This window comes from Physella acuta, unplaced genomic scaffold (genome assembly GCF_028476545.2).
Source record: "Physella acuta isolate Inbredline_101_S28 unplaced genomic scaffold, ASM2847654v3 ptg000105l, whole genome shotgun sequence".
NCBI lineage: Eukaryota > Metazoa > Mollusca > Gastropoda > Physidae > Physella > Physella acuta.
The window spans coordinates 1,040,231-1,060,262 of record NW_026731625.1 but is presented as its reverse complement, the minus strand read 5'-3'; the positions used below and the strand labels follow the sequence as shown (position 1 = coordinate 1,060,262).

The 20,032-nt window shown below is 41.3% G+C and overlaps 1 protein-coding gene across 4 annotated transcripts in view; it reads right to left on the bottom strand.

Moving 5' to 3' along the window:
• Nucleotides 1–20,032, bottom strand: part of LOC131932274 (regulator of G-protein signaling 12) — a 46,387-nt gene that overhangs the window by 17,908 nt on the left and 8,447 nt on the right. For all 4 annotated transcript variants that reach the window (XM_059289158.1, XM_059289151.1, XM_059289143.1 and 1 more), the window contains 4 exons: nucleotides 19,645–19,905; nucleotides 19,285–19,456; nucleotides 18,429–19,111; nucleotides 958–1,053 (listed from right to left, as the gene is read on the bottom strand). In XM_059289158.1, coding sequence (XP_059145141.1) covers nucleotides 958–1,053; nucleotides 18,429–19,111; nucleotides 19,285–19,456; nucleotides 19,645–19,905 — 1,212 coding nt within the window. The remainder of the gene's footprint in view (nucleotides 1–957; nucleotides 1,054–18,428; nucleotides 19,112–19,284; nucleotides 19,457–19,644; nucleotides 19,906–20,032) is intronic.

Here is a 20,032-nt window from a genome sequence, read left to right as displayed (position 1 = left end):
ATACACCCAATCTTTAGTAAAGTCCGAAAAAACCATACAGACAGGATTTTATAACCATATTAATTGTAACTACGCCGTGCATGATTTTAAAATTAATTTATGCACCTCTCAAATACCTTTGAGACTTTTCTCGCTGGTGTCCATTAAAATGTTTAAACTTAGTAGGCTGACCTAATATAATTCCGCACTATTAAACGGGCAATTATCATGTTCATTTGGTGCGCAATTGGTTTTAGTAATGAAACTATTTGTTATAAAAATGTTAAAGTACTGGGAAAAAAACATAAAAAACGTTTAAATAACAAGCTTATATGTAGTAATGCACTAAAAAGTAGAAAATAAATGACACACTACTATTGGAATAGCTATAAAGAAAAGCGTGGGTCACTTTATTATCAATTGGATACCTTTACAAATATTTAGGAAAAGACCCACAATTACTGTACGTGAAATTTTGTCTACCTAGTTTTACTGGTACTTAAGTTATCAGCTTTTAAGAGGGCGTTTAAAGTAGAGTATGTCTCACTTCCCGTTACCAGCAAGTTGACAGAAAACTTCCAATTTGATACAATACTTGTATCTTAAATTTGTTCAACATAACTGAAACGGTAGTCAAGTTATTGTGATTATAGACACACATACACACACACACAAAGACGAATGGGATTGCAAAAAAAGTTTTTCTGGTTGTAAAACGTCAAAAATTGTCAAAATCACTATTACAATAAAATTTTGACGATTTTCGCCGCTTTATAACTATATAGATCTATATATATTATGTTAATTTTGTTAACAATAATTCGTCCATTTGATCATTACACCTGTGTTATCTACTATATCACCATTTGATCATTACACCTGTGTTATCTACTATATCACCATTTGATGATTACACCTGTGTTATCTACACTGTTTATAGAGTAGCTGGTAGCTAGAAGAGAAAGTGCTGGCTGTTACCTCGTGAGACTGGCTGAAGGATTGTTTGTGCATGCTGTACTGAGCTCGTCTTGATCCCGTCCACTTGCCTGGGTTTGTTACGTCATGTTTCTCTCGCTGTGGAAAGTAGAAATGGTGGCATTTAAATAGTAGCAAAGGCAGCTTTTACAGGTAGCAATGGTAGCATTTAGCATATCGCTGACCCAAACATGCAATTATTTCAGCTCAGACTTGAGAGAAGCAATTAGCAACTGTGTGATTCACCATTATAAAAAATTCGCCCATATCCCATGAAGTGACTCGTCCATATCCCATGACGGGACTCGCCAATATCCCATGAAGTGACTCGTCCATATCCCATGATGGGACTCGCCCATATCCCATGTAGGGACTCACCAATATCCCATGATGGGATTCGCCCATATCCCATGACAGGATCCACACACAGCTGATGTCAGCTATACAATTACATATCAAACTAGCTGCATACCTGTGCTTCGCCACGGTGAATCTTTTTTAAACGTACCGAAAGAAAAAAAAACCCAAACACAAATAAAAGCAAACAAAAACACAAAAAACACAACGCAAACGCAATACGTAAACACAAACGCAAAGACAAATAACAACACAAAAGAAAACACAAATTCAATACTAACGCAAACTCAAACAAAATCGCAAACACAACTCGAACAATAAAGAAAAAGCAAACACAAACGCAACTCACAAACGTCAACACAAATGGAAACACAAATACAAACACAAAAGAAAACAAACGCAAACAAACGCAAACTCAAACAAAAACCAAAACACAAACGCTTTATCAAATGGCTTTATGAAACGACCGTGCATACACACGCACCGCCGAAAAACACGCTTTCCTGAGCGTCCGCGCCCAGTGACCGCCTTTCCCACACGAAAAAAAAAAACCAATAGTATGAAAAGGAGTAAAAGGAGTAGATACTTTGTCAACAACTAAAAAAAAATAGTAAAAAATTCGTTAACAATCAAAAATGTAAGTCACATAAATAGATCCTACTCCAAAACTTACAATAAGACAATGCGATGCAAGTAAATGTACGGCAAGTGGTGTTTACTTTTATGGTTATAAGAAAACACTTTGGCAATGTTATTAGAATCACCGCCGAACAACACGCTTTCCTGGGCGTCGGCGCCCAGAGAGAGCCTTTCCAGCATTCTCTAATTTCACCATCCGTTTAAATAACACCGAAATTTTTTTTTTAATTAGTGATTTTGAGAGATCATAGAAAGTTTTTTTTTAAAAATGTATAAAACCCTGTGCCGACTAATTAGAAAATAATATAAATAATCTTAACATATATCTATTTTAATTATGAACCTTAACATATGCTAATCAATGCGGTAGTCATTTAAAAAAAAAATTAAACTATTGAGAGTTGAATTTATTTGTAAATTACCTCCCCTGACATAACTATTAAAATTTTTAATTAATTAGTTTTTCGACCCTACTGTTATTAAAATGTATCCCCTTTTTCTAGGAATCTAAGCGATAGTATTATTTGACATTGATCCGTTTAATAAGTTTTAGCAATGTGCGTGTATTTAATATTTTCTTCGCGTTATGCGAAAGATTAAAAACTGGCAACTATAAAATAAATTTAAGTCGTTATATAAACAAACCCTTCTCTATGATTATAATAAGACTATGCATGCAATTTAAAAGCACTGCATGATTTGATGTTTACTTTTATGGTTCCAAAGTCTATAGCGATGGCAGAAGGACTGACACACTACCACCAGCATTATATTATAGATATTGGCTTGTCCACTCAATTCCGCCTCTCTAGATCGTGATGATACTAGAGCGAAAACTATGGTGTCATATCGGCTGCACTAATGCCACGTGTCAACCGGTGGACCAGACGGCGGCCATGTGGTCACCTCCACGTGCCGTACAGTGACGTAATGGCGACTAGGCTTCGCACACCTATGTGTATCAAATAACAAGAGTGAAATACTATCAAAAAAGCATTTGAAACAAACGGTCGGTGGTTATCATATCCCCTCTTCACAACCATCAACACCATCATTAACTGTCCACCATCATCACCATCATTATCTGTCCACCCCGCACTATACGGCATAGTCAGCTACGCACCACCCATTAGTGTCGCTAAACTGCCGTTCAGTGTTTCTTTCAGGCTTCTCTTCGGGGGGATATATATATATATATATATATATATATATATATATATATATATATATATATATATATATATATATATATATATATATATATATATATATATATATATGTAACGAGTCCCCGAGTCTATCCTGCCGACAACGCCAAATGTAACGAGTCTCTGGCTACCCTGCCGACAACGCCAAATGTGACCTTCCCGAGTCTAACCACTCATTCCACACAACATTGACCACAGCATAGATACTCGAAGATGCAGGTTCATTATTGATCCTTTTATTACATGAATCAAAGAATGCTTCACAATAATATAATGAATCAAGAGAGATGTTTCACAATAATAGTCTGAATCAACGGACCCCCAACAGTCCTCACTAGGCTTCATCTAACTGAATACACATGTCTAACGTCCGTCTTAACACAATACGGCTAACCCGTTCAATAACCAACTTGATACTGCCACACAGACTGACTGATCGAAAGCGAGCGAGAGAGAGAGAGAGACTGCGAGCTCAGCCGTCGCCTTCCTTATTTATCCCCTTCATAATCGTACTCATATTCGGTCCTATCATACTCGTAATCGTAATCGTTGCATTACGCCGCTTCTGTTGTACAGTCCGATTTAATAAGCCATCTGCATCCTGTCACATCAAAGTTGACAGACCGTCTTTCGTATCGCTTCCCGAGATACTACGCCCTGGCTTTCTGATCGTTATCAGCCACCACCTGTGTTATTACATCAGTCGTGTCAAAGTTGACAGCGCTGTACCGCTTTCTTATGTCTGGTAACTTCCCCTAGTTACATCCACCCCTGCCTTTTTTTGTGTGTTATCAACCACAAACAACGCTTGGCAGGTGCAGTCCTTCAAAGTCAATCGCACCACCGTAAAAAAAATCCATTGTTCCACTCACTGTCAATGTCGTCACATTCGTATAAGATTGACCGTTATCCCTATTTCACATATCAAATGTGTCTACATCATCCTCCTCAGATACAAAACAGTTCTAGAATTCACATCCACCTTTTTTCGTCTGGTGCCTTCACCAGTTCACTTTTATGACTTTTTGAACAGTCTGTTCTCATACCAGCGCGACCATGAAAGAATTGATGGTCGCCGTGCTTCATGTTCTAGTCTTTCCTGTACTACCCTGTACATTTCTCTAATTCGTCTCATATGTTCATTCACATATTCCAGTGCAGTGTATGAGCCAGTCATACTCTCCTTTTTTCCTAGGAACAAGTCAAGGGGGAGTCGAGCCTCCCGTCCGAACAGCAACATGTGTGGCGAAAGGCCGGTTGTGGCATGGGGGGTGCAGTTGTATAGATATACCAACTCTGGGAGAAAATCAGGCCAACGTTTTTTCTGTTCAGGTTCTAGGGTACGCAGCAAATCATGCATGCTGCGGTTGAACCGCTCGCACTGTCCGTTTCCTTTCGGATTAAATGTGGTTGTTCTAGATTTGTTGATCCCGTAGTGGCTGCACAGTTGGTTAATTACTTCTGACTCAAAGGCCCTTCCTTGGTCAGAGTGTAATTGTCTTGGTATGCCATATTTGATGAACCAATGTTCTATTAAGACCTTTGCCACTGTTTTGGCAGTCTGATCTCGTGTGGGCACCGCCACAGTCCATTTGGTGAAAACATCAGTCATTACCAACACATGTTCCGTCCCATCCGATGATTGCTCCAACGACGTAAAGTCCATAGCCACAATCTCTAGTGGTTTTGTCGCTAATAGGTGTCCCGATGGCTGTCTCATTTTGACAACTGGCATTTTCGCATGCTGACACCTCACACAAGCCTCACAATGGCGTTTGACCTCCATTTCCATATTGGGCCAGTAACACCTTCGTCGTAATATTTTGTGCGTCCTGTCCTGACCCTGGTGTCCTGCCCTGTCATGTGCCAACCTTAGCACTTCTTCTCGTAATTGTCCAGGCACCACCACCTGGTGTATTGTCACATCAATTTGGTCATGAATTCTCCGCATGAGAACACCATCCTGTATACTGAGACGGTCCCACTGACTCAGTATTTTCTTTGTTTCTCGACCAAATTGTTCTCTTTCCCTTCTTCCTGGGAATTTTTGTTCCTGGACGTGTTTCAACAGCGGCTGTAAGCCACTATCCGTTCTCTGGGCATCTCTTATCTCTTTGTGATTAAGGCAACTAAAATCACCAATGTCCATATGTCCGGGCTCTGTGGAAATGTGCTCCACCCCGGTCTGTCCGTTCTGCCTCACTTGCACCCCGTGAGGGATATCTGTTGACGCTCTGACCTCACATATTCCTGTCAGCGTTTCTTCCTCATCGCCCGGTCTCTCGTAAGGATTCCTTGATAAGGCGTCCGCATTGCCATTGGACCGCCCCGGGCGATATTTTATCTCTAGGTCAAAGAGTGCCAATTCTGCTGCCCATCGCTGTTCGATGGATCCCAACTTTGCTGTCTTTAGGTGACTCAAGGGGTTATTGTCAGTGTATACCACACATTTAGCACCTAATAAATAGTCCCTGAATTTTTCCGTCACAGCCCATTTTAATGTCAAAAGTTCTAGTTTCATGGCGCTGTAATTTGTCATGTTCTTCTCTGATTCCTTCAGAGCTCGACTGGCATAAGCAATAACCCTGAAGCCTTGCTTTTGTTGTTGTGATAGCACAGCTCCCAGACCTTTAGAGCTGGCGTCAATTTCTAGCCGAAATGGTTTGTCAAAGTCTGCGTATCCTAATATCGGCGCCTCTGTCAAAGCCTTTTTCAATAGCTTAAACGAGTTCAGGCATTCATCAGTCCATAATTCACCTATCAGTTGTGTTTTACCTTTCTTTTTCTCCTTACTGTGTTTCTTTGTCATTTTGTTTACCAAGTCATGCAATGGTGCGGCAATTTTTGCAAAACCAGGCACAAATTTTCTATAATAGGAAGCAAAGCCCAAGAATGATCTGACCTCTACTGTAGTTGTTGGCTGTTTCCATTCTTTAACAGCTGCAATTTTATCTGGGTCAGTGGCGATGCCATCCGACGAAATCACGTAACCCAAAAAATGTACCGATTTCAGACCGAAGCAGCATTTGTCTGGGTTCAGCTTTACTCCTATCTCCCTAAGACGGAGAAACACTTGTTCTAATCTTTCTAGATGGTCCTCCCAAGTTTTTGAATAAACTAGTATATCATCCAAGTACACCAACATTATTTGAAATAGAAAGTCACTCATAGCACTCTGCATTACTCGCTGGAATGTAGCAGGTGCATTAGTTAGACCAAACGGCATACGGGTCCACTCGTACAGTCCCAGTGGAGAAATAAATGCAGTCTTATGTTGATCGTTGGGGTGCATGGCCACTTGGTGGTAGCCACTAGCCAAATCCAAGGTAGAAAAAAATCTTGCTCCCCCCAACGCATCAAGACATTCATCAATACGAGGCAAGGGGAATGCATCCCTTCTTGTGATATTGTTCAATTTCCGGTAATCACAACACAGTCTTATCTCCCCTGACTTCTTTTTTACCACTACTATCGGTGCCGCATACGGGCTAGTGCTGGTTGTAATAATTCCCTTTTTTAGTAGATCGTTCAGGTGTGCCTTCACCGCAGAGTAGTGACTTGGTGGTAATCTTCGATAAGGTTGCGCCACCGGCTTGTCTTGTAGTAAGGGTATCTGGTGTTTTATTACTTCCGTGTAACCCAAATCACCCTCGTACGAGGCAAATATATCCCTGTACTTATTCAACAATTCATTTAGTTTTGGGTCCTCAGTTTCCGGGAATGTATATGATCGGCCATCCTCTTTCTTCACCTCGGCCGTCACATTGACCGACCTAATTGTTACTTCATTACTGCTGGTATTGCTCAGTTCGATGCACTGTGCCGACCTTTGTACCTCGACGTTCTGTGGTACTCCTACCAGAGTGTTAGGCGGTATAAAAATTTCCTCATCCAAAACATTTGCCACTAGTCCTTGAACTAGTCCATTTTCCGCTGATGTGTATGTCCGCAGTAACACGACGCCTGCCCTCAGTGCGGCGCCACATGGTTCTATCATCACATCACCATTCACGCTTCTATCACCAATTTGTAATGTGATTGCCTTGACCGTGTTTGCCGGGACTGATATCCTTCCTCTGGTCTTGGCAAACCTGGCCAACTTGGATCCCCGACAATATTTGTAAGAAATTCTGGCAACTGGCCAAGAATATTCATGCCCAACAGGCAAGGTATATTTGACACATTTGTCTCTAGGTTGTGTTTCGTAACGAACACCCCAACCTGCTTCAACCTATGTCCCGCCACCACGACATCCGCCAGAAAATAACCACAGTAAGGAATGGTTAGTCCATTAGCTGCCGTCAGGCGCATGCATGTGTCAGACCTCAACCTATGGTCTTTTCCTTTCATCCATTTGGTGTAAAAATTTTCCGTGATTGTCGTCACCTGGGAGCCTGTATCCACAATTGCCTTCACCGCGATGTCCCCAATCGTAATCACCATTTCGGGACAGACTCCCATCATTTTGCTTCTTGGGCCATAACCTCGCCCCTCTGTAGCCTGGCCCTGCCTTACAGAGGACGACCGTTTCCCTGGCAGTACCGTGCCATATGTCCGGGTTGTGAACAGGACAAGCAAATTGGTCGACCGTCAGCCGTCCACCGGAGCGATGGACCGGCGGGTCGCGGCCGTCCAACCTGTCTCTGTTTTGTCCCGTTCTTTTCCTGATTCTCAGCTGTTGACCTGCTTTCTAACCTCTCCAATCTTTGGTCAACCTTATCCAGGTGGGCCAACAGTTGAGCCATCATGGTTTCCACCGTGCCGGTCCCCGTGGGTGGGGATTGTTTCTGTTCCGGCACCGAGACTTTGTCCACCGAACAGTTCGATTGGTCCTCATCCTCGGACCTGCGGATCGCTGAGTTCCTGACCTGAAGGAAGGTCAACTGCGGGTCTTTGTGGACCTCCTCTTTCAACTCTCTCCTTAAGATCGGGGTTGCTAGCCCCTCGATGAACTGGTCCCTCAGTAGGCGTACATCAATGTCAGGTGTTTTGCCCTTTACCGAATCAAAGGCCCTGTTTATTCGGTGTGAATACTCCATCACACTCTCCGCCATTCTCTGCTTTAAGCCTACGAATCCCGATAGCAGTTGCGATCCCGACCGTCTCTCCCCAAAGGTCTCCATAATTAGATCCAGCACCTTATCTGGATCTGATTGGACGGTTTTATCGTGGCATTTGACCTCTGCCCTAACCGTCTCTCCTATACTGCCCATCAGCAGTCTTAATCTTTCCTCTGGTGACATGTTTCTCGAGGCCCAGGCCGCTTTGACCTCCTCACTGAACCTGTTGGTTAAAGTTGGATCACCGTCCCCGTAAAATTTGTTAATGTGGGACTCTCTGGGCAGGACCACAATATGGGTCTGCTTCTCGTCCAGAGTAGACATTTTATTCCTTTAGTAAAAAAAAAGAGTTCTTTCTTACCGTGTGTGTATGAAAAAATTTTCCTCGTTCCTCAATTTTCACTGTTCCTGAATGTCCGAATTCACACACACACTAAACACAGTTATGAACTAGGTTGACTATGGGTGCCTAAAGCGGCAAGTCTCGTTGAATTCATCCTGATCGCAGCGCCAAATGTAACGAGTCCCCGAGTCTATCCTGCCGACAACGCCAAATGTAACGAGTCTCTGGCTACCCTGCCGACAACGCCAAATGTGACCTTCCCGAGTCTAACCACTCATTCCACACAACATTGACCACAGCATAGATACTCGAAGATGCAGGTTCATTATTGATCCTTTTATTACATGAATCAAAGAATGCTTCACAATAATATAATGAATCAAGAGAGATGTTTCACAATAATAGTCTGAATCAACGGACCCCCAACAGTCCTCACTAGGCTTCATCTAACTGAATACACATGTCTAACGTCCGTCTTAACACAATACGGCTAACCCGTTCAATAACCAACTTGATACTGCCACACAGACTGACTGATCGAAAGCGAGCGAGAGAGAGAGAGAGACTGCGAGCTCAGCCGTCGCCTTCCTTATTTATCCCCTTCATAATCGTACTCATATTCGGTCCTATCATACTCGTAATCGTAATCGTTGCATTACGCCGCTTCTGTTGTACAGTCCGATTTAATAAGCCATCTGCATCCTGTCACATCAAAGTTGACAGACCGTCTTTCGTATCGCTTCCCGAGATACTACGCCCTGGCTTTCTGATCGTTATCAGCCACCACCTGTGTTATTACATCAGTCGTGTCAAAGTTGACAGCGCTGTACCGCTTTCTTATGTCTGGTAACTTCCCCTAGTTACATATATATATATATATATATATATATATATATATATATATATATATATATATATACCTCCGTCCGCCCCCCCCCGGACGAAATGGAATTTATATGGAAAATCTATACTTTCAGCAGAGTCCGCCCCCCCCCCCTTCGAAGAGATGCCTGGAAGAAACACTGTTTACTAGAATACCCGTTATCCTAGGATAACAGTGGGTTTCGGGGGATCATCCACAAAGGACGTCACGTTTATTTGAAGATTGTTATCTTTCCCCTCCCCTTCCTACTGTAACACATCATCACAAAAAGCCAGACCCCATGTTCAAAAAGACGTCACACTTCAGACATGTTTTTGTCATTTAAAAAAAAAACGATTTCGGCTGAGCATGGGTCTGACCACACTAGCCCTTCATATCCTGAGGTCACAGGTGACTTCTACTTCACGTGCCCGTTTGAATAATAAATTAATAAATTATTAAAACTGACGTCAAACTAATATTAACGAATTAGAACAAATCACGTGTGCATTTAGCTTTATAATGCGTTAAACTTTTGAATGGGCAACATGACGTTCCATGGAAGCCGCAGTGTTTGTTATGTAAATAAGTAAATAAATCAAGTGACCTCACTAAACCAGTGTAGGTTTTTAATTTTTTTCTGAAAATAAGGTTCTTGTTCTAAGCTTTTATAATTAAAGGAGTCTTTCTACAATTGAATATATCAATACATTAATTAACTTCTTTAAATAAAGGTGTGAATAACAGTTTGAGGAAAAAGCACATTCTCTAAATAAATACGTATTTTACAGTTCTACACACAATGCTCATCCTCTCATGTAACGGCAGACCAGAAAATAAAAAATAAATACATATTTCTAGCTTTTAGTAGTATATAGATAAAGGAATCATTTTATGATAAAATTGGAAATAGTACTACTTCCGGTCACCGGAAATCCATTAAAATTTGTGAGAATCAAGATAATAAGTACTTAAACCTATGTATAAAATGTGGTCTAACTTACTTAAACGGTAGTTGAATGATCGGTATTTTAGAAATCAAAAATAGAGTTAAGTACCACTTCCGGCTATTGGAGTTCACTCTTCTTCTTCTTCGTTAATTTTAGTGTTGGAAGGGATCCCCACCAACACAATTAAGTATACGTGTCAACTGGTTATGCGCCATTGAACCATTGACTACGATTACACTGAGGCCATTGATTCCTGCTTTTCTTTTTGAATTTGCTTCCACAGCCTTTGTCCAACCAAGAGCAAACTACAAGGCAGCAGTTGTTTAATTTTGGAGTTGTCTCTCCTAGAAGAGTGACTGTCCCCAGCAAACGAGCCTCATCTGCCCGAGGGTTCGAACTCGGGAATTTTCAGCTTAGCAAGCTAAAACTAAACGTTCTCCAGTTTTAAAATGTTATACATACATATGAAATGTCGTCTTTTTAACAGAAACAGTACTCAAATGGCGTTTCCACAAAAATACAGTAAAATACCGCTTCAAGTAACAGGAAATTTTCAAAATTTGAAAGAGATATGCGCATAGAAAGTAATAATTATATGTGTAATTTCATCCACCTACCCAAGTAACTGGCTTTTCAGAAACCGGAAGTAGAAACCGGTTATGAGAAATCGTTCAAAAGTTGGTTTTAAATTTGATATAATACCTATATATGAAATGTCATCAACATGATTGCATCGGTACTCAAGTTATCTTCCAACGGAAGAGCCCAACACAGTTTTTTCTTTACCACATTTAAAGTTTAGAAAGCCATTCCACCCCATCCAAACAATGGGGCGATAAAGACAAATACTTTCTTATATTTAATGGTGGTATTCACGTTTGTCTTACATACTGACGCAATTGCATCTATACTAATTCCATAATATTTTTTACTTTTAAAAAAATTATTTAAAGTTTGTTGTTTTTTGTTGTTTTTTTGTTGTTTTTTTTTTTTTGTAAAGAAAAAGTCAGCCACAAACAAAATGTGTGTAAAGACATTGAATCTAAAACTGATTGAACATACCCGAAGTTTCCATGGGAGACAATCTATGTGCACGTCTTTAGTCATTGTACTACACCATTAGCAGAAGTCTAGCAACTATGGCATAACTAGCTCCACACAACTTCACAGGCAACAGTTAATGGCCATTAAACATTGGGCCATGCATGAATGCGGATTTTGGTGAAATAATGTCAAGAAAAATAGGCCATGCATGAATGGGTTGTTGGGTAAAAATTGATTGTATTTTGATCCAGTCAATGATTTCATGACTGTGCTTTTTGAAACCACCGGAGACTCCAGCGGAGTAAGATGATACCTAGTAGTCTTATCACAGTCAGGGATCTGACTCGCCAGAAGATTTACACTAAGGGAGCAGGCTTTAGACTATGGGAGCAGGCTTTAGACTAAGGGAGCAGGCTTTACACTAAGGGAGCAGGCTTTACACTAAGGGAGCAGGCTTTAGGCTTTACACTAAGGCAGCAGGCTTTACACTAAGGGAGCAGGCTTTACACTAAGGGAGCAGGCTTTAGGCTTTACACTAAGGGAGCAGGCTTTAGGCTTTACACTAAGGGAGCAGGCTTTAGACTTTACACTAAGGGAGCAGGCTTTACACTAAGGGAGCAGGCTTTAGGCTTTACACTAAGGGAGCAGGCTTTAGGCTTTACACTAAGGGAGCAGGCTTTAGACTTTACACTAAGGGAGCAGGCTTTACACTAAGGGAGCAGGCTTTAGGCTTTACACTAAGGGAGCAGGCTTTAGGCTTTACACTAAGGGAGCAGGCTTTACACTAAGGGAGCAGGCTTTAGGCTTTACACTAAGGGAGCAGACTTTAGGCTTTACACTAAGGGAGCAGGCTTTACACTAAGGGAGCAGGCTTTAGGCTTTACACTAAGGGAGCAGGCTTTACACTAAGGGAGCAGGCTTTAGACTAAGGGAGCAGGCTTTAGGCTTTACACTAAGGGAGCAGGCTTTACACTAAGGGAGCAGGCTTTAGGCTTTACACTAAGGGAGCAGGCTTTACACTAAGGGAGCAGGCTTTACACTAAGGGAGCAGGCTTTAGGCTTTACACTAAGGGAGCAGGCTTTAGGCTTTACACTAAGGGAGCAGGCTTTAGGCTTTACACTAAGGGAGCAGGCTTTAGGCTTTACACTAAGGGAGCAGGCTTTAGGCTTTACACTAAGGGAGCAGGCTTTAGGCTTTACACTAAGGGAGCAGGCTTTACACTAAGGGAGCAAGCTTTACACTAAGGGAGCAGGCTTTACACTAAGGGAGCAGGCTTTACACTAAGGGAGCAGGCTTTAGGCTTTACACTAAGGGAGCAGGCTTTAGGCTTTACACTAAGGGAGCAGGCTTTACACTAAGGGAGCAGGCTTTACACTAAGGGAGCAGGCTTTAGGCTTTACACTAAGGGAGCAGGCTTTAGGCTTTACACTAAGGGAACAGGCTTTACACTAAGGGAGCAGGCTTTACACTAAGGGAGCAGGCTTTAGGCTTTACACTAAGGGAGCAGGCTTTAGGCTTTACACTAAGGGAGCAGGCTTTACACTAAGGGAGCAGGCTTTACACTAAGGGAGCAGGCTTTACACTAAGGGAGCAGGCTTTAGACTTTCCAAGTCAAGGGATCAGGGATCCAGCATTACATATTAACGAGGAACATGTTTTACAAAGAGTATGGAGAAAATCTGTGCAGTGTTAGGTAAAAGGCTTCAGACTGGGCTATGGTATAGGTTTTACACGAGTTTAGGGAACAAGATTTGCACATTTCGCATTGCTAGGGAACATGTTTTACGAGTTGTTAGGGTACAGGCTTTATATTGAGTTAGGGAACAGGCTTTATATTGGGTTAGGGAACAGGCTTTATATAGAGTTAGGGAACAGGCTTTATATGGGGTTATGGAACAGGCTTTATATAGTTAGGGAACAGGCTTTATATGGGGTTATGGAACAGGCTTTATATAGAGTTAGGGAACAGGCTTTATATAGAGTTAGGGAACAGGCTTTATATGGGGTTATGGAACAGGCTTTATATAGAGTTATGGAACAGGCTTTATATAGAGTTAGGGAACAGGCTTTATATAGTTAGGGAACAGGCTTTATATGGGGTTATGGAACAGGCTTTATATAGAGTTAGGGAACAGGCTTTATATAGAGTTAGGGAACAGGCTTTATATGGGGTTAGGGAACAGGCTTTATATAGAGTTAGGGAACAGGCTTTATATTGGGTTAGGGAACAGGCTTTATATAGAGTTAGGGAACAGGCTTTATATGGGGTTATGGAACAGGCTTTATATAGTTAGGGAACAGGCTTTATATGGGGTTATGGAACAGGCTTTATATAGAGTTAGGGAACAGGCTTTATATAGAGTTAGGGAACAGGCTTTATATGGGGTTATGGAACAGGCTTTATATAGAGTTATGGAACAGGCTTTATATAGAGTTAGGGAACAGGCTTTATATAGTTAGGGAACAGGCTTTATATGGGGTTATGGAACAGGCTTTATATAGAGTTAGGGAACAGGCTTTATATAGAGTTAGGGAACAGGCTTTATATGGGGTTAGGAAACAGGCTTTATATAGAGTTAGGGAACAGGCTTTATATAGAGTTAGGGAACAGGCTTTATATAGAGTTAGGGAACAGGCTTTATATAGAGTTAGGGAACAAAAGTTTAACACTTAAAATCGCCAGAATAAAACTAATGCCAACAGACAAGAAATCTTAACGTGGTTGAAGCTAAAAGACAGAATACCGCAACGAGGCTACCACTAACAGACAACATACGATAACGAGGCAACAACTAACAGACAACATACCATAACGAGGCAACAACTAACAGACAACATACCATAACGAGGCAACAACTAACAGACAACATACGATAACGAGGCAACAACTAACAGACAACATACGATAACGAGGCAACAACTAACAAACAACATACCATAACGAGGCAACAACTAACAGACAACATACGATAACGAGGCTACAACTAACATACAACACACCATAACGAGGGTTCTACAACTAGCATACCTACATTAAAAAGACAGCTTATAAGTTATCACCACATGGATCTCTAAAAGATACAAACATGTTATAGTCCATTAGCCGACGTGCCAGAATAAAAAAAAACGGTCGCAGTAAAACCAGTGGTAGCTCCAAGAGGTGCCAGTGTGGAGTCGCGTGTCACACAGCACGGGAATACACATCCATTCATGGTGTGGAGTCGCGTGTCACACAGCACGGGAATACACATCCATTCATGGTGTGGAGTCGCGTGTCACACAGCACGGGAACACACATCCATTCATGGTGTGGAGTCGCGTGTCACACAGCACGGGAACACACATCGCGTGTCACACAGCACGGGAACACACATCGCGTGTCACACAGCACGGGAACACACATCGCGTGTCACACAGCACGGGAATACACATCGCGTGTCACACAGCACGGGAACACACATCCATTCATGGCCCCATTCTTGTGCTGGAACAACGGCCGTGCTGGTACAGCCGAGCGTGACATCCTCGTGTAGCTCGATACATACACCAAGACACGCCCAGCACATATTTACATGGAGGACACGCCCAGCACATAGGTTTTGTCACAGCACCCAAACGAAAGAATTGACGAAGGAATTAGGTACAGGACAACATAAGGTCACAAATATTAGGACTGAAGGCTGTCATAAATTAAGTCAGTGATCGTTTGAAGGCCTCATGTCGTAAATAACCTTATCGCCTTGTCTGCTGCAAGAAATGGCCAGAACAAAAATAGAAGGACTAACGAGCGACTGGGATGACGACTGAGACATACTAGAGACAAATAGCACGACTAACGAGCGACTGGGATGACGACTGAGACATACTAGAGACAAACTGGCCAACATTGGAGGCAGTAGCGTACGCAGGGGGGGAGCAGGGGGAGCGGCCGCTCCCCCTCTGGCCATTTTCAGCAAAGTGGCGCCTTTTTGGAAACTTTTTAAACTCAAAGTTTTAAACAATGATATTTGTTTAAAAAATATTTTTGGTCGGCACATCTATGTAAATCACAAGATTTCTTTTCATGCAGCAATAAAGCATTATTGTACTAGTCTAGTAGTGTCTACGTTTACAACACGTATTAACAGCTGTATCAGTTTGCCATTCTAAAAATAACCATTAAGATGCATTGCAATGTTTAAAAAACCTCTATTGTAGTACCACTTTTATACCCATAAAAGTATGTTTAGTGTCGCGTGACTTTTTTTTATCCCCCCCCCACCCCTTTCTCGACACCAAGTTCACCCTCCATCATTTAACTGACCGCTTGACCGTGTGAGTAGCTATTGATCACCCTACCGGTCAGATAACAGTGTTACAAAGTGCGGTCTGTTTGTCCAACGCCAATGGTGTTTTATGCCTTGACGGTTCGCCGTCCATCTCCATTGAACCACTTATCATTATGTTAAAAAAATGATCTTTAAAGAACACAAAAAATCGGTTGATTACTTTACATGTATGATCTGAAATGCAAGTCCTATATATTGGTTATCTGTAGGCTATTTATCCGGATTTTTTACTTGTAATCTGAAAAGCTGGGTTTTATACCAACTCTTATTAAAAAAAAACTTTCATTATGCTGTAATACTTTAGCATTTATAATAACAATATATTTAATTCTGATTGTAGACAAAATATTTTTGTAAAACCGAATAACGTTAAGCTTCTATATTAGATTATTAAGTAATTATTGAGTTGTTTTGATATTTATAATTAAATGTGTAGACATATACATATTTATATTAAAAGAGTGATTATTTCCCCTTTTCGCTAGTCTTGATGTCCCAAGAATTATTATGTAATTTGTTTTACAAGGATTACAAAACAGATTATGTTGCGTTCATTGTTTTTGGTTGTAGTGTGTGTATATTTGTCTTTTGTTTAGAGTGATTTTTTTTGTTTTGCCAGCCTACATTTTTTTGTTTTCTCGGCCTACAATGTGCATGTTTTTTAAATTTCTTCAGAGTGCTACTTTCAATTTATTTTACATCATAGCGAAGCAACAACATACAGCTAATATATATATATATATATATATATATATATATATATAGGCCTATATATATATATATATATATATATAATACACGTATATAGAACGTGTTAAAAATTCGGCGCTTTTTTTGCTCTTTTCGCTCCCCCTACAACGAAAACCTGGATACGCCTCTGATTGGAGGACACAGTTAGCAGTCTTGTGATGCACAATCAAACCGTTGTGAGAGCCTATTTAAGCGGCATGTCTGCATATCGCGTGATTAGCCTCTATTCTAGCAGACGACAAAGGAACACGAATGTCATTCAGTCATTCTGCTGTTTGAGACCTAAGAACCGTAACTCCAACTACGTCTTTTGTCCACCAGACAATGGCAATTTAAAAATGGCACAGGGGTAGATCTATAGAGTTCTCGATAAACTAGAGGTTTCAACCCCTGTTCAAATATTTCTACACTTGAAGCTTTCTGTTGGTCTATAAAACTGTAATCATGTGTACGTCACGTGACTAGGTAGGTTAGCCCATTCGTCACGACAATAAGAATCAGCTATTTGATATTACATTTTATTATGAGCATGTCATTTAATATTACTTTTGTTGTTATATGGCCATAATAGCAGACCCCCCCCCCGCCTCCCCACACACCAATACTCTCAAAAGGCCAATTAATATTTTTTTAATTGCATGCCGTGTTGTTAAAATATGTGATCATAAAATATTTATGTGTGGTTTTGTAGGAATTTTCTAAAGACTGAAAAAAAAATTGAATATAGTTGTTTGGAATATTATCCGTGACAAAACGAAGTTTGGTTAAGAAGCAAATCCATTTTTTGTGTGCAAATGGCACTTTGAATTTTCAAACAGAGCATAAGTCTAGGTCAATAGGTTGTGCTGTTTAGTTAACATTTCTTCTAGAAAACTAAAGCCAATAAAAGTTGGTCTAACTCAAGTCAATCCAGGTTCAAATGACAGCTTCATTTCAGTAATTAGAAATGTAGCCTTAAAGGCAAAAAGTATTTTCAAGTTATCTGCATATCATTTGCACACTTATAACTTTGATTCTTAAAACTTTTTACTTTCTCGTATATACGAAGTATAGAGAAAGTCTTGTAATCGTGCAAAAAAAATAATTGAGATTTTTACAAATCTCGACGTTTTACACCTCACTGATACGGAAAAACATAATTTTACAATCTTGTCCGTATGTCTGTGTGTCTGTCTGTGTGTCTGTCTGTCTGTCCGTGTGTAAACACGATAACTTGAGTACCGTTACAGCTAGGTTGATGAAATTTCATATATAAGTATTTTATCAAAATCGTAGATCCGTATCAACTTTTGAGCGATTTCCGATAACCGGAAGTGGTACTTTTCCTACTTTGAATTTTTCAAAAGCCTATAACTTGAGTACTATTTCAGATAGATAAATGAAATTTCACATGTAAGTAAAAGATCTAATTCTCTACCTTCTGTTAAATTTTGAGTAATTTCCGTTGACTAGAAGTAGTAATTTACGCTACTTCCGATTTCTCAAAAAACTAATGTAAATTTTAAAAGTACTAATAATATTGCGCACTATTATGCGCTTTTTTATTTGGCGTTCACTTGGTGTGCAATTAATTCGTCTACGAGATTTTATTCTATTTTTAAAACTTTAAGTATTTAAAATGGATTACAAATCATGTCTGTAGCCCGAGTTCCCATCCCCTGTTATTTTATATAAGAATATTCGAGAAAGTTTAGGGGAGATCACTCCCGGTTTATTTAATTCCATTTTTTTAAAACATAGCTACCCAAAAGAGAAAATTAACACAAATGTTTTTTTCAGTTCATGTCAACAATAATAATCAAAGCCTCTGATTGAACTTTGGTGATGCCATTCATTCAGTTTTTTAAGTGCTTGTATGTCTAATATGCATTTAATTAGTTATTTCATTGTCAAATGAGGGCTATCTAACAAAGAAAATGATAGCTATCCTACCTTTTTTGAAAGAGCAAATCCTTCTGAAAATCTGCGACTTTCTCCTTCTAAGGCAGAGATCTTGTCTCGGCTGAATTGTTCTAAAATCTGGCGTATGTAAGGGTCATCTTCACTTTTATCACTTGCATCATCATCCTCATCCTCATCAGAATCTCGATGTGGGAAAAATGGGGCCGGAGGTGCGGATGGAGAGCGAAAAACTGCCATGGGTGAGGCGCTGGGGTAGGCCCTGGGGCTGAGCTTGCCCAGAGTCTCCAAGTCCACAGTTTCTGGCTGGGTGTGGAACCTGTGCTTGACAGGTGGGGCTGACACGGGTCTGGGCACTTGGAAGGCTGACCTGACGGAGGCAGTGGATGGCACGCTAACAGGGGCAGCAAACAACGCCTGCACCTTCTGCCCAACGCTGCCCTCAAGCACAGCGTGCCCATCTTCAGCCACAGAGAGGGAGAGAACTGGGTCCCCCACGTGGGACTCGCCATCACTACCCAGCATGCAGTTCTGCTCCTGCAGCTGCTGCTGGCGAGCCTGCAACAGGCGCTGCATGCTTTGTCTCAAGTTTTCTGTAGACTGGGGCAGTGGGCTGACACTCTGCGCCCCGGGGTAGGCGGGGTCTGGCATGGCCCTGGGGTTCAGCTTGTTGACATGGTGCCAGCACTCCTCACTGCTGCTGGAGTTGTTCAAACCTGACGAAGGCAAGCAGACATTTGTTAGGCCAGGAACCCACCCGCTGGGACTTACCCACTAATACAAGAACTTTCATTCTCTGAGAACAAAGGAGCAAAGACTCTAGGATTTTAGGCTAGTGCTAATCTGTTACCAAGGCAACCGGTTGTTTAATAATGACCATCCAGCTCACCTCTTCTGGGATCAAAAGCTGACAATGGCCTCCGAGGTGTGGCTGACCCCTGCGTGTGGTTGACCACGTCCACTTCTGGAGAGAGATGGCCTTGAGTAGACAAGACACTTGTGTCTACTGAGAAACAGCTGGCGTTTAACTGTCTGTCACATGGGAGGTCCACAACACAGATCTGGAAATAATTGCAGTCAAAGTACACACATGATAGACATGCAAATCTCTGAGGTCAAAGTACACACATGATAGACATGCAAATCTCTGAGGTCAAAGTACACACATGATAGACATGCAAATTTCTGAGGTCAAAGTACACACATGATATACATGCAAATCTTCAGTTCAGTGTCAGACTTGAGTTACCTGTTCATTCTGCTCCAGGGGGGCCTCCTCTCTAGCTAGTCCCAGCCCACTGTCACTGGTGCTGTTGTTCCCATTGCTGCTAGCAATACTATTGCTGCGCTCTGCTTGCCTCATGGGGTCAGCAAAAGCTTGAGACTGAACTATTTCGCTGTCAAATTTTCTGGGCGGTCCATGACGGTACAGGCTGGCTATAGACAGGATCAGTGAGGTGGCCGAGCTGGGAAACTCTTCACAGACCAAGGACTGTCTGCTACACTTGATCTGAGGAAATGCAAGGCGATATCACAGTAACACTTCCAATGGGCTCAACAGATAAGACTGGGAAAACATGCAGCAAAACATAATTCATAAGCTTAAACTGGCCAAGACCCTCCACATAGAGATTCAG